This window comes from Lacerta agilis, chromosome 2 (assembly GCF_009819535.1).
Source record: "Lacerta agilis isolate rLacAgi1 chromosome 2, rLacAgi1.pri, whole genome shotgun sequence".
In the NCBI taxonomy this organism is placed as follows: domain Eukaryota; kingdom Metazoa; phylum Chordata; class Lepidosauria; order Squamata; family Lacertidae; genus Lacerta; species Lacerta agilis.
In genome coordinates, this window is record NC_046313.1 from 88,079,097 (window position 1) to 88,094,702 (window position 15,606).

General features: G+C 41.6%; 1 protein-coding gene across 5 annotated transcripts in view; it reads right to left on the reverse strand.

The window, feature by feature from the left end:
- The window catches only part of ITPR1 (inositol 1,4,5-trisphosphate receptor type 1), a 131,747-nt gene that overhangs the window by 36,917 nt on the left and 79,224 nt on the right, over positions 1-15,606 (reverse strand). For all 5 annotated transcript variants that reach the window (XM_033141179.1, XM_033141181.1, XM_033141180.1 and 2 more), the window contains 10 exons: positions 13,066-13,266; positions 12,266-12,376; positions 10,529-10,624; positions 9,160-9,282; positions 8,605-8,709; positions 7,864-8,056; positions 5,967-6,089; positions 3,171-3,346; positions 2,653-2,817; positions 674-869 (listed from right to left, as the gene is read on the reverse strand). In XM_033141179.1, the coding sequence (XP_032997070.1) occupies positions 674-869; positions 2,653-2,817; positions 3,171-3,346; positions 5,967-6,089; positions 7,864-8,056; positions 8,605-8,709; positions 9,160-9,282; positions 10,529-10,624; positions 12,266-12,376; positions 13,066-13,266 (1,489 nt within the window). The remainder of the gene's footprint in view (positions 1-673; positions 870-2,652; positions 2,818-3,170; positions 3,347-5,966; positions 6,090-7,863; positions 8,057-8,604; positions 8,710-9,159; positions 9,283-10,528; positions 10,625-12,265; positions 12,377-13,065; positions 13,267-15,606) is intronic.

The window sequence follows — 15,606 nt, forward strand, 5'->3', positions numbered from 1 at the left end:
AACATCAACAACAACAACAACAACAACAGGTGCCGGCACTGGTGCCCTTGAGCACCCCCAAGAAAAAAAGCACTGCTGACACCTATCAGCCCCTGGCAGTATGGCCAATGGTTATGGATAGCATGAGCTGCAACCAAGCACCATCTGAAGAGCAATGGGCTGGGTGAAGCTATCCTAGGCATCCCCCAAAAACTTTTCTTTTCTTTTGCCAAAAATGTACAACTTGGAAGCAGAAAAAAGGAAATTATGTAAGACGATTATATGATCTTTTTAAAATCACAAGTATGTCTAGAACACATAACATGATTATATTTGGTCCTGTGCTGGGTCACTATGGGCTATTTTGGAACACACGCACATAGTTTTGATCACAAAGTACTAGATAATCCCTACTAATGTGTGCTACAGGGCAAAAAACAAACAAAAAAACCACATCCACATTATTCTCTAAAGCAGATATTGATGCAGTCATGTTTTATTTTCAGCCTCATTATCTATGCTTTCAAAGCACCGAGGCCTAAATTTTTAGCAGAATGTTCTCTAAGGAAATCTGATTTTAGTAGGCAGTCATCTGCGGCATAATATTCACAGGGTAAACCCCCCTTGGTGCATTTGCACTGATAGCAAACTGGGGGGGCGGGGTAGGGAGGTTTAAGATGATTATTGTACGAACCTGGCGACAACGTTTCATTAGGGAGCTTATCTACTTCCAAGATAAAGTCATCCTTGAAGAACAGGTAGCCCACTATCGAGAACAGGTAAACCAAGATAAGAGCAAGAACGGCAGTCAGGATGATGGAGCGTCCATTGCGAGTGACACTTTTAATGACATTCAACAAAGTTTCTTCTCTGTACACCAAGTCAAAAAGCTGGAAAAAGGGCAGTTCAGAATGTTTAATAAGTTCACTTTTAATTACAGATAGCACCACGATACCTAGTAAACTACATGAACGGTGCAATATTTTGACATATATGCTTTTCATGGTAATTAATTTTTGGAGGCCACAGTTTAGAATCACTTTCTAACAAAATTAAAATAAAAAAACCACAAACGAAAACAGCAACATTATCAAACCAAGAACACGGAAAGCCATAGTAAAGGGGCGTGTTAAGGGCCAGAGTTTTTCTTTCAAAATCCCCTCAAAAGTTATAAACATAGCTGGTTTTCTTGTTCCAGAACCTTGCTGAACTTAGCTGGTTTCTAGCTCACAAATTACAAGATACGCCAAGTCACAAATAGTGTCATAGTGATCACATCATTGCATCCTTCGGGTGTTTCTCCACTGCCTGTTTGCTCCGCATGCATACCATTGGGCTACAATATAATCAAAGACTGAAATTGGACATGGAAATTCCCATATGAGTAGTTCATTTATCAGTGAAAAGCCACAATGCAGCCTGATGGAAAATTTGCTGCATCTTTGACTGCAGTAACACCAGAAGACAGTGAGCCTGAGTCAAAGGAAGTTAGTCACCCTGAAGTCCATTGACAGAACTATACGTTACCTTGTAAACAGCATGCCCCCAAATCTCAATTTGCTCAGGTAACAGAAAAGAACCCAAAAGTTTTCCAACAATATCCCCCACTTTCAAGTAAGGAGAGATTTGAGGTGAAAGAGGCCTATCTGTTTCAATCATGCTCACTCTCCCCCTCCCCAGGTTTTGTGGCATAGGCAATATCCCTAGTAACTAGCAGCCTACTCTTCCCCACCCACCCGTGAATGATGGTTTGTTATCACATGACATCATTCCAAAGGGAATTAGGGTATTTTATTTTTATTTTTATTTTTAAGAAAAGGTGTCTGTTTTATTTAAACCCAGCAATGCTACTTGTAATGATGAAACGGCCTAATTCACAGGAGCAGGTGGTGGTAAAATGTCTTCTTCCTGTCACCAGGCGAGCTACTGCAAGCATTCCGTTTTGATCCCTTCGTCATCCCCTACTGAAAATTGCCAAAAATGCCTGCCATATTTGCACCCCACAATTGGGGTGGCAAAAATGGTTGGGGGGGGGGGTTCAGGCCCTTGGCACATCTGTAGTAGAGATGAACAGGATGTGAGAAGAAAACTAGATGGGTCATTGGCCTGATTCAACAGGCTCTTTTTACATTCTTAATAGGTGTTCTCAGTCTTTTGTAGTGATGTCATTTGAAGTTTGCAATATAAATTGGCCAACTCATAACTTTAGGCTGCTTTATGAATTGAGCAGCAATTCGCCCATAAATTCTACTCCGTCTTAGAATAAAAATGAGGTTTCGTGCATGCAGATCAAGGACATAAAAGTGAGCTGCTTTGTAGTCACATGTAAAAGATTTGTTTCACATTGAACTGCCGTTGCTTACGTAAACACTTGTTAACTGCTGTGAAGTACATGACCAGATCACATGCTGAATATCTTTGCTGTTTTTGGTAACTCTGTCAATGATTTCTTGAAAATATTGTATGTCTAACCTAAAACCCTCTCTCTTGTCCCTTTGCGTATTTGTTTGGAAAGTGGAGGAGCAGTTGAATTTCCAAGCTGCTTTCTGCCATGGCTGGTGCTGGGAATCATCTGAAAGTCAGCTTAAACCCATTTAGCATCATTCAGGGTCACTAATATCTACGGTCATCAAGTACAGTAAAAAATATAAATTGTTGGGATTAAACGCTTACCAGCAGGCTGTAGAAAAATTCATGAACGAAAAGCCCCATTGCGCAAATAAGAAGATATAGTAGATGATAAAGGAACTCCACATCCAAGATCATGGCTTTGTATCCTCGAGTGAATGTTCCACAGTTACCAACAAAACTCATCAAAAATATTATTTTGTTACAAACCTGTGGAGCACAGGACAGAAGATAAATGCCTGGAGATCATTCGTTCTTGAGCATATTTTAGAAAATCTATTAACACAACACACCAGTCCCAGCGTTCTTTTAAACTGGGGTAGCTAACCGGTGACTCTCCAGACCTTACGGAACCACAGTTCCCATTATCCTCAGCGAGTGGTTAGGGATGATCGGGAGCTGTAATTCAGCAACATCTGGAGGGCTGTAGGTTAGCCACTCTTGGTTGAAACCCTTTTTTTTGGGGGGGGGGGTTGTTGTTAATGATTTATGGCAGAAGAATGAATTTTTAACATACAAGCATGTAGAGAATATTTTCAGAGAGACTTCTATCTGATACTTACATTGAAAGCCCCCAGAAGAAATAATGTTGGCTGCAAGCCTACAGAAAATATTAGCCGCAGTATTGTGGAAGCTATTAAGGCTCTAATGCCGTGGGGTTTAGGTAAGGCAACAACTATGGCAAATGATATCAGCATGGCTGTCCAAAGTAAGCCTGACAAGTGGGGCTCCAACGTACCTGAGGAGAGGAGACAGTTCATTGTTTATTCAGTTTAAAATTTATCCTGCTCGCTCCACAAAGCCCCCTGGGCTGCTAAGAACAATAGCTCAAACAATATCAGTTTGAAATATGCCAACAAACAGCACCTATAACTTAACAGACTGGCATAGGCAACAGAGCAAGGCATTTAAAAAAAAACTAAGCAGTAGATTATAGTAAACATGCCCCAGCCTTCACCACAGCCCCCAGAGAAACCTTCTAGGGAGGCGGAAATTTAACTGCCCTGATTTGGCAGCATCCCTACTCACCTGAAACAAAAATTTCAAAACTACCCTTGTAAGTGCCATATTCTGATATACACATTTAGTATTGCTTATTAACCATTTTGTCTACACCTTACTATTTCTGGACCAATAAGTGGTTGAGTACCGCAGACTCTTAAGTAAATTATACTTAAAAGTCTGTTATGGTTAGCCACTGATCAGTCTGAATTGGCCCTGGCGCAAACAGCACACTTTCGTTGCTTCTGTTCCTGTTTCAGAAAGCATCCGACATGAACTCCAATGCAGTAGCCAACATCAGCCAAAATACTCTTTTCATTTTAAATAAATATCTTGAAAACCAAGCTAGGAATGTGTCATATGGGGATCCAATAGAAATCACCTGACATTAGAGATACACGGTTGCTTGCCATCCTTTTAAGGGAACTGGAGTTATACTGAAAGTGGGGCATGCACTCGCCCTACTTCTCTCCCCGCCTTGTAAACAGCCTTTTGTATTGTTTCACAAATGTTAGACCTTGAAGGGAAAGTGCTTAAAATAATAATATAAAGCAATTATTGCAACACCAAAGTTCTCACTGCAAGGGTCCCTCATTGCCAGTTTGTGAGCACTCAACACTTTCTCCTTCCATGGCCAAAATTGGTGAAGTCCACATGTGAGAACTAGCTTACTTGTCAATGGCCCATAAGTCAAACGGTGTTGAAAATTGTGTTCGTGTGTGTGTGTTTAAAGACCTGGCTTTGGTTTCTTTTCTTACCGTTTCTGCTCTTTATTGTTTCAAGTCTCAGTAATGGGAGCCATGTGCTGAATGGCCTCATATAAATATACCAATTAATAAATTAATACAAAATAAAGGATAGAAACCTGCATTAAAATGTGAAAGCTGTCATACTAATACAGTCATACCTCTGGTTGCATTCGCTGTGGGTTGCATTCGCTACGGGTTACAAACGCGCCGAACCTGGAAGTACCAGAATGGGTTATTTCCATGTTTCGGCGTGCACACATGCGCAGAAGCGCTAAATCGCGCTTTGCACATGCACAGAAGCGCCAAATTGTGCCATGCACATGCGCAGATTCGGCGCTTCAGGTCGCGCTCTTTTCATGTTGCGAACGGGCCTCCGGAACGGATCCCGTTCGCAACCAGAGGTACCACTATATAACTCCAACTGAACTTAGAGCTCAACTCCAATTGAAACGGATTATAAATCATGCCAACACTGATGCAAAAGCATGTTATTATTTCTCTTTCCCAATAAGCCACATAGAAATGTGACTTAACTGCAACATGCATTGTGAAGCACCCTTATTTTAAGTCTATAAAGTAGCTGCAGCGGAGCAAAGCTGGTAGGACACAGCTCTAACATCACAGGCTATATTAATGAACCTAACATTCATTCCATAGCCATTGGCTGAAGTGTTTATGAACTGTACTCAGAGCATAACTTTCCGTGATATTCTGTTCTCTTGCGGCAGATATACACTGCAGATATAGATTGGTACCGTACTAGTTTAATGGTCATGACGTCCTCCAAAAACTCCTGGGAACTATAGTTTTGTGAGACTGCTGAAAATTCTGAATCTGGGATCTGTTTTATACAGCTACCATCCTCAGGGTTCCCTGAGGCAAGGAACTGCTGAAACCATTTTTAAGTAGGGAAATTTGCAGCTTCCAGTCTAACTTGATGTGTACCATCTGGACTAACATGCATGCTCTTTGTTCAAAACATCAAAATGAATATTAAAATTTGCATTTTGAGATGAGACACCTTTAGAACTGTGCATTCTGAGAGCCAGTGGTTCTCCCAGATCCTAATCTGACACACTGCTTGAGATGTAAAGGTAAAGGTAAAGGACCCCTGACAGTTATGTCCAGTTGTGAATGACTCTGGGGTTGCAGTGCTCATCTCGTTTTACTGGCCAAGGGAGCCGGCGTTTGTCCGCAGACAGTTTTTCTGGGTCATGTGGCCAGCATGACTAAGTGGCTTCTGGCGAAACCAGAGCAGCACATGGAAACGCCGTTTACCTTCCTGCCAGAGCGGTACCTACCCGGTATTTATCTACTTGCACTTTGATGTGCTTTCGAACTGCTAGGTTTGCAGGAGTTGGGACCGAGCAACGGGAGCTCATCCCATCGCGGGGATTCACACCGCTGACCTTCCAATCGGCAAGCCCTAGGCTCAGTGGTTTAGACCACAGCGCCACCCCTACATCCGTTGAGATGTATAGTGTGCTTAATAATGCAACTGATAAAAATTCACCAATACTAAGATGCGTAAGTTAGCCGCCACCACCTGCCGGCATTCTGCTTTGATTTTTGTAAAAACTACATTTTATAACTTTGAAATACTAGTACCTCCTTTGACTCCTTTAAATGGATAGAAAAATGCTACCAAAAGATTCATAAGGACTGCAAGGTTAAAGGAAATACTGCTCCAGAAGGACATGTTGCGTGAACACCAGTACAGTATATGTTGAGCTGAAAAAATAAAAAATAAAAATGTTTACAAGGGATTCAAAGTACAAGATTGCCCCTAACAATGAATAAATCAACAGAGATCAATGTATTGCCAACTTTTCCTAGAATCACACACTGTGAACTGTAGTAATCTTTATTATTTGATTTAAAGTTTGTTCTTTAATTGTTGTTTGCAGAGTCCATAAGTTCAGGGCATTTGCTTCCTAGAAAACCTTTTTTCAGATCAAAGGCCATACTGAACAGAAACCAACTTTTTATATAAACACTTGGTTTACAAGCACCAGGAGAGCAAAAGTTGACCGTGCGTTAAAAAACACAAAAAGGTCAGAATGTGCTGACTGCATGCCATGGCACTCTGCACTGCATGAACTTTTGAGACCGACACACCCTCATTTTCATTTCCAGCCTTTATTCTCTGCAGTGGAAGTGGCTGCTTCAGAGCTAAACCAGATAATTGCATTATGCATTTAATGTGTGACTGGTTTCTGCTTACTAAATGGTAGCTGTGGGACCAGATTGGGACCACAACGTTCAGGATGGAGGACAAGAGAAGATTTGACCCTTTAATCCTGTCACAGTCCTGCTCGGGATCACCCAGCCACAGATGCTATTCTGTGGCTGCATAGGGAGAGTGGTGCAATCTAAACTGTGGCAGAGGAATAATATCCCTCGGCTTCCATGCTATAGTCCTGGTCTAGAGCTATTTAGTAAACAAACATCAAGTATATCTTATTTGTTTAACGTCACATCAAGTTTGGTCCCTGATCATTACATTGCCAAACTTCAAAATGACGCAGTGGAACGTGAGCTTTAGAAAATGTCATAACCTCAAACTGAGAAAGCAACCAAGATATAAGTGGACCATTGTGCCAAGCAGATGCAGCTGTTTCAGTGGTTTCGACTTCCTGCCTACCTAAGGCCAGTATTGCTGAATGTAACGTTTGGTTCTTATTTACAAGTTCTTCCCCTTTCGCCACTATATCAGCTGAAATGATGTAGCCGCGAAAATGACAGTCACAGATGTGAGCTTTTGCAGTTTGAACATGGGCATGAGCATAGGCATTATGCAGGAGAACGGTGATAAGCGTCTCCTGTGATTATATACATATGTAATTTTAAAGCTAATTTGACCAGAGGAGCAGCACTGTGAGGCAGCTGGAGTTGCTATTACCTCTGCAGGCAATGTGGCATCTGTACTATATTCTCTCCCCAAACTCCACCCTGAGCTGATAGTAGCTTTGTACATTAAGAGGTTTGCATCCAGGAAATAGTGCAGAAAAGGGTGCAGCACACTTTCTCAGAGAGCTACTTCCCCAAATTAGCATCCCAATGCAGCTGCTTGAAGTAAAAACCAAAGCAAAACCCCACAGGAGATTGTGAACACAGATCTCCCGTGTCATGTCTAGTTTGGTCCTTATGTAACATATCTGACAAGGATCCTAGGGCAAATTGCCCCTAAGATTAATGGCTGGCCATTCCCTTCGCAATGACATCCATCTGCATAATCTTCTGGCTGCTTCAGAGCGTTTGTTTTCATAATAGTAATCGAGAAATTTAATGCTGGAAACACAACAACAAAATGCACAGCTAATGATTAAACCAAGTCTTTCTGAAAATACTTAAGATACTGAAAGCAAAATTACATGGAGAATAGTGTGAGGATAAAATTCCCCAGAGGCTGAAATGGCTTCTCTGACGCAGAGAAGAACTTTGCAGTCTCTCAGATCAAGAATTAGTATCTTGAAAAATCGCCTATGGCAGCAATCCAGTTTACCTCTGAGTTTCTTTTGCCAGTTCATTTCATTGAAGAGGTCTTCTGATCTCATGAAAAAGTCATTTATCTTACTGCCTTGCTCATCCCTCTCGGTCGTATAGTACACCCGTAGTTTAGATTCCTTGGTGAGGAACTCACATATACTGGGCACAGGGAAAACTATTTGCTCCATGGTGCGATCTGATCGAACAATCTATAGAATAGAGGATTTAAGTATTAGTTTGTATGGCTGCCCCTTAAAACGAGCATGTATCACCCCCCATTATGCAAACTCTTCCTTTATCAGAACCTCACTTATGCAGTAGACCTGCTACTCTCCTCACAAAAATACTTCATGATTCCCATTTGTGTAACACCATTTACTGTAGGTCTCTCCCTTTTGTTTCAGTAACATTTCAAGTCCAAAAAGCTGGGTCATTTCCATATACAATATTATATACATTTACCATTATGGTTGAATGCCAACTATTCCTTTGTTAGGCACATTTAGAAAAGAATTGGCAAACTCAATTAAATTCAAAAGAGGATGGAATATAAGCCAGTTTAGAACATATTGGATAGCATTGCATTTGCTATAATATTCCATAGGTGCAAGTTGTTTTTGATGTAGTACATCTGCATTGTATTGTTTGCACAGGACACTTCCGCTGATGTTCCCACCTAATTTTAAAACAATTTCTTGGTTTATCTTTCCTTGGACTGGCACAGCGAAGATTGACCAGAATTTACTGTAGCCTTTACCTCAATCTGAGCCGTGTGCTTAGCATAGAATTCCAAAGCTTCATCTCCATCAATTTGACCTCCAGGCTTCAACATGTTCTGCAACTCTTTGTTATGACGAGCGAGCTAAAATAAATGAATAGTACATTTGGTGATAGCGGCCTGCATCTCAATGGAAATGTACTTGCATTTTCTTTGCACTCTTCCAGGTGCTGGCTGGTCAGGGTAACTGACAATATTTTTACACCCCTGAAGTAGCCTAAAGCTGTTTTGAACCTGTGCTCCCTAAGTTACAGGTGTAGCATTTCAGTGGTAAACCACAAATTAAGGACAAACAGCACCAAGGGGAGGCACTAGTCTGCGGAACTTTATGCAACATTTCTGCCAGTGGAATGAATCCATGCTGACCTCATGACTCTCCTGGTCATTTGTGTACGAAAACATGATCAGTGTGCAGAATCAGATTTCCTGAATCTGTGCACTTGAGCCCAAACGATAGGTTGCACATGGCCCTGCCTATATTTGGGTACTCGTAGAATGTGCCACAAAATTCTCCTTGCGTAAATGCAATTGTACCTGATGGGCTAATATGTAAATATTATGCCCCACATTTCTAGGAGATGCAGCAAGATCTTCACCATTCTCTCCATCCTCAAACTCAACTTCACCTTGCAGATAAGCCTTCTTAATCACTTCGACCTGGGGAGAAAATATAAATACAACACTCAAAACTGTGGTGTTGGTGTTGGTGTGAGACAGAAATACCAAGGCCAAAGTGAAAGCATTGGAAGACTCCTCTAAAGTGGAAGACTCCTCTAAAGGAATTTCACATTTATTGCTCCCTCCCTCCCTCCTGAAGTACAGGTCTCTGTTTCAAGTTATAAAAGGTTGGTTTTTTCCGTTTTGTTTTGTCTTTAAAGCAGCTGGTATTTGCTGTCAAATTGAGTCTACATTACGAATCACTTGACTCAGTGGAACAGGAGCCAAAATAAAGACTGAAACTTTATCCCCAGCTCACCCCTTTGTTGCTGGATAATAAATACATTGCATCACACACCCGTCTCGGACTACTGCCATAACCAAGGCACAATGTGGCGAGTTTATAGACTTTCAGCCCTGCACTTTGGAATCCCAGGCTCGACGTTTTGCTGTTTATTAATGTTGGATGGAACAAAACGCTTAGAAGCTGTCAAATGGCTTTTGTCTCAACTCCTAGTCAAATTGATATCTAGTTGTGATAGACTATTTGAATCCAAACACTGTCACCCCTCATCAACACAGGATGTTTTCATATTGGTGTTGATGGATCAGTGCACTTCACGCTTGCAAGGTTCTCATTTCTTTTTTTACAGCATTGCCAACTACCCATTTGTGATATCTCAATGACTCACTTGCAAATTAAGCAGCCATACTACTATAGAGCTGATTAGCAGTTACATCAAAATAAATTTGAGGATCCAGAGAGGACCGCCATGGAACCTCAGGTGTTTTCCCTCCCTCTGCTACCTGATCTTCAAAGAAGCAGGCCGAGTGGACCACCATAGTTTTCCAGGCTGCCAAGAGCTACTGAGCATTTAGCCCCAAGCTGCGCAGGAGATAATTTCACAGGAATTTGTCAGAAGAGAACTGTACAACAATGCTTCTCAAATCCTTATAGGCTCTGATGCTGCACAAACAGTGCTTTCTGGATGCACTATTTTACTTTTTAATCTCACTTGGAAAAAATAATTTACCCATCCTCAACTGACCCGTGTGCTTATGAACTCCCCCAACATCTTTGCAGTCCACTTCAAGAGTTCAGTCAGTGGAAGTAATTACTCTACTTAGATCCTGAACTTAGTATGAACTTAGCCACACAACCAGCAGCAGGATTATTGCATACTGCCAAATTCTCCTGTGCCACCACAACCCCTGAAAATTTGGAGGCATATCCTTGGAAACGTACCAGTTCTTTGGGTCTCATATTATACAGGATCCTTTCTGCATTCTCACTGTCGTGCCTACTTTCCATTATTGCCAAGAGTAACTTAGAGGCATTGTTCTGGTAAAAGTCAAAGAAAGATATCTGATGAATAGTTGAATGTGTTATGAAAAACTGAAAGAAGTAAAAAAGACAACCCACAGATCTATGTGACTATTTCCAGCTGCATAAACCTGTCAAAGCAACGAAGATGAGCAAATGTGAAAGACCGCAAGGTATCATAAAGTTGAAATCTAAGACTATTTCTACTAAGAAGCAATGATGTCATTTAGATACATAAATACAATGAAAGTAGGTTTCAGGCAACACACAAAAGATAGCTGTATCTTTTCTCCTTTGAAACTGTGAAGTCAAGTGTCTATCAGTTTGGAAGCAGAACAGGACCACTATAAACAATAAGGTGATGGGTTTTTTGTGTTGTTGTTTTTTGCATTTGGGGCACTCCCTAAATATGCAGAAGTATAGATATTTATACATTAAAAGATTTTTAAAAACAAAACAAAACAAAAACAACCTATCTGTTAACCTGTGAGCTGACAGAATACTGATGGCAGCTGAGTTTGAAAGGGGGAAAATATAAAGAACAACAAATTGGTTGAAATCAGATGAGACTGTGCACACATTACCACCTTAGGACACAGTGAGGTAGCTTTCTCCCTACTGCATTTCAAGTCACAATTGAACTTTGCTGTACACATCAGTATGCTTTGGTATATATATCCATGCCACCCACTGCCGGTCTGCTTCAGTGGGCACGGGTGTTTTCCATGGTGTAAGTTGCCTGCTTGGTTTTCTGATATGGTTTTCAAATCAGACTGAAGCTGGATTTCTTTTTTTGGGGGGGGAGAATACATCAAACCACAGTATTTCACAAGAAACTACAGGATCACTCTACACCTCCTTGTAATATTGGGTATGCACATCACACTGCAACACTGTGTACTAGACACAGATGGTAGTTTACCCATCCACAATATAGCGTGAGGGGACTCAATGGGACTTTTTCCTTTCCTATTGCCTTGCACCTCCCAACTGCAATTAGCAGTGGAAGTCCCCCCTATGTTCTGTATATAAAAATTATGTTAAATTCACAATGCAGAAGTCGATGCTGGCAGCAAGGTCAGCAACTATGTCCAACAATTATGCACTAACGCAGAGTAGAGGCTCCACTGATTTAATTGCAACTCAAAGTTGAGCCTAACCAATGGATCAGGATCAGCGCTGGATGGCTTGCCCAAAGTAGCTATTGATCAATAGATGACTGGCCCCTTTGTCCTGTTTCCTCAACATCTATATTCTGCCTTAAATTGCAGAACAGCTGTGCATAAGACCACCTGATGGTTTCTGTCACCGGATGGGTGATGTATACAGCTCTGATCACATGCCCTGAGCCCCTTAACAGGCTGAAATAATTTTGCAAATTGCAGTATCATAGCTAAGTAATTGTACTTAATGTTCTCTTTGAAATTCAGGTTTTGAATGTATGAAATACATTCCATATCTTAAATTAAGAACAGGCAAGCTGTTTGAAATAAAATATTATGAAGTCTGTATTTTAAAACAATTAAAAAAAAATCCCATGTGATAGCAAACTGCCCAGGGCACTCAAGGAGCCTGCTAGAATTATCAAGATCTGCATAGAAGCTTTTGCTTTGTCGTTGTGATACTACCGTCCATCTTCAGAGTTGAGTATCCACTTGCCTTCAGTTCTAATACTAGATCCATCCGCTTCTTTCCCAGAGGGTTGATATCATTGAGAATTAATGCTGTAATTATATCTATACCATTGGACTCATGAGTCGCGATGCAGTTCTGCACAGGGGAGAAAGAAATGTTAAAAGAAGTGGCTAACAAGAAAACATAACCTTTCTTCCCAAAGGCCTGTTAAGTCTCTCTCTGCCCACCACTCCCATGAAGTTCCATAGGGGAGAATTCAACTAAATTATTACACTAGTGCAAAGGAATCTCTTCCCTTTCCACTCTGTTGTGTGTACCCCATGTTGTCCCAAAACCTTCTCTGGAAGGTTGGAGAAAACCCCAGAATAGACTGAGTCGGGGAGGAGGGAACAGAGGCAGGAGAAGGGGAAAGTGTCCCATTGCGCTAAGAGAAATAAAAATGCCCACAGAGCATTCTATTTAATGCTACTTTCATTGCAGCCCCATAGTAAGCTAAACTACTGGGCTTCCCTTTCGTTACCTTACTACAAATCCAACTAGTCTCTATTTGCACCAAGGTATTTTCAGAGTCTCATGCTGAGACCAGCTATTCCCCTGCACTAAGAAAGTGTCGGGGATTCTCACTGATGAGGATGCTCGGTTCTATACTTCTCATTTCTGATTTCTTTGGGGTGTTGTAGTTAAGCAGCACACTTTGGAACGATTGGTGGTATGGGAATAGATGCCCCTTGGAGGTCCCTTCCAACAGTTCAGGGTTCCAAGTTGTACATGAGATTCCCAATTTTGAGACTGCGTCACATTTTCTACTGCAGTAACTGGATTACCTGGTTTTCATGGCATGGTCCCTGGCAGTACTCAGTCAAACTTTCCAGTGTCTGGTTGATCAATGCTACATTTTTCTCATTAATGTACAGCCCAAGAAGTCCAAGTCCTCCAGTTGTGCTTCCACAGATACAATCCAGAAACTGCAGAGTCTCACACACTAAGTTGTAATTTGTCTTGTTGTTTTGACAACGCAGGAAATTCTATAGATGAATATGAAATAATGGAGAGGGGAAAGTTCAGTTTCATTTTTGAACACTGATGCTGGTCAAAAGAAATCAAAATGTGACATATTTTTTGCAGCAGATTCACAGAGTTTTCCATTCACACATCACTTTCTAAAAGCAATAATGAACACGATCTCAGTGTGATCTAAGCCTCTCAACACATCCATAGATAAAATATTTAGGGCTTCTTACTTTTGTAATGTTTTGCAAGTGCCTATAGGTCAATTACACTCATTTCACTCCCCTCAAAACTTTCCTTTTAGTTAGTTGTCTTTGATCTATAAAGAGCAACAAGTTTTCATTCCACCCACTCAAAGTTCCTGCAGACTACAGCTAGTTAGAAATTCCCTCTCTGGGCTTAATTCTTATATTTTTCCCTCATGCTTGCTAAGTATCTTTGTTCCTAAGTCAGCATCTAGGGTAAGCATTTTTGGACACATGCCAAGTCTCACTGCAACCCCAGAGGCTTGTTCTTCTACTATTCTGCCCCTTATGAAATCTTGTCACATGTCTGCCTATGACATGGGGAGATAGATGAAATTATGCTGGTATCTGGGATAGGGGACAATAGAGAGGTGAGAGACAAGCAAGCCTGAAGATGGAAAAGAGAGATCAGACATATTTATGCTATTCTCTTTTCTCCATCCAGCAGTGGAACTCTGGTGGCAATGCTTCTTGCCCATTGCTTTAGCTGCCATTTAATGCCATGTTGGTAACTGGAAAGCCAGTGGCCACCCAGGATTTGATACTGGATGAGCGGGATAACTGGGTGTGCAACAATGAGATCCTGACTTAGTCCACCACATCTAAGGGATGCATTCACCATATTTGGGATATATTCAACAGTGTCTTGTTCATGGAGGGCTCTCTGATAAAGGGGAAACTCCTATGAATGGAAAGAGGGAGCTGGCTGGTTTTTGGCTGACCGCACCCTTCAGTCTTTAACCACCACCACTCCGCCCCCAAAAAAATCTGTTTCAGAAGGTTAGAAAAACCATCCAGAAAAGCATGAGATGGGTGTGTGAGGGGGTATGTTTTTAAAATTGCCTTCTTCCCTGTTCCATGCACTGGATCAAGCCTTCAGTGAATGGAAGAACACCTCTGGCTACAACCCATCATCACCAGCAGCCTAAATTTGATGAGGGTCTATTATGATCCCACTTCCCTCACTAGGTATCCTATCAGTCACCCACTTTTGAGTGTGCGCACCTGGTTTTGTGTACCTGCCTCCCTGCCTGAGTCTTGTCACTGGGGTAGACCCCAGGTGGTTAGGAATGTGGCCACCAGGATACTGGCCAGGGAAGGCTGCAAGGAAGAACACAGTGCCAATTCTGAAGCAATTTCATGCTCCTCATTTTAAGGAGCTGTTTTTGATCTTTGCGATTTTAACTGATTTGGGTCCAGGATGTCTTTAAAATCTCCTGCTTCATATGAATCCACTCATAGTGTTTTAGGCTTAAAACTATAAATGACCCAGCTCATGCCTGTGAGATTTGTTTGAGATGCTTTGCTTATAGCTTTTGGCACTGGAAAACATGTCCTGGACCATCTCAGCATTGCATGTTTCAAAGTAGTCTCGAAGATTGTGGAGCTTCAAAGAAAACATATTGTCAGGTTTTTAGTTCATTGGTTAGACCTGGAACCTTTAACAAGCCTAATGCAGAACAAACAGCCCATCTATTGTTAAGCACTGTGAAATTATCACAATCAAAACTGGACCACACAGATAAAACAGTGCTGTAGACACAACTTCTTGGATCAAAGTAAACTATACCGAATCAAAATGATCAGGGATAATCTTTAGAGGGAAGCTACATGAATCAACCCCCTTCATGGATCACTGCCTTGTTGTGGCGAAGGGGCTTGAATAACTCCAAGAAGCTATGAGCTATGCCGTGCAGGGCCACCCAAGATGGACAGGTCATAGCCAAGAGTTGTGATCCACCTGGAGAGGGAACTGGCAAACCACTCCAGTATTTTGCCAAGAAAACTCCATGGACATAAGAAAGGAGAAGCTTTGAGAAGAAAGTGAGAGTTTCATGGGGTCACGGAGAGTCGAACACGACTAAGACGACTAAACAACAACAACATTAATCAACATCTCCCCATGCTTCCTTCCCTCTAGCAGGTTTCCACTCAGGAAGGGACAGTTTTGATATCGCATGGTCTTCAGTTCCAAGCTACCACACTCCATCAGAGAAACACTTTGCTCCTCAATGAGCTGGCAACAAACATGTCTTCGGAAGGCACTGCTGTTCATTTAGGGCTATAGCATATGTCTCCATGCCCTCAGCCCAAGTGAGATGTCTGCTTTTC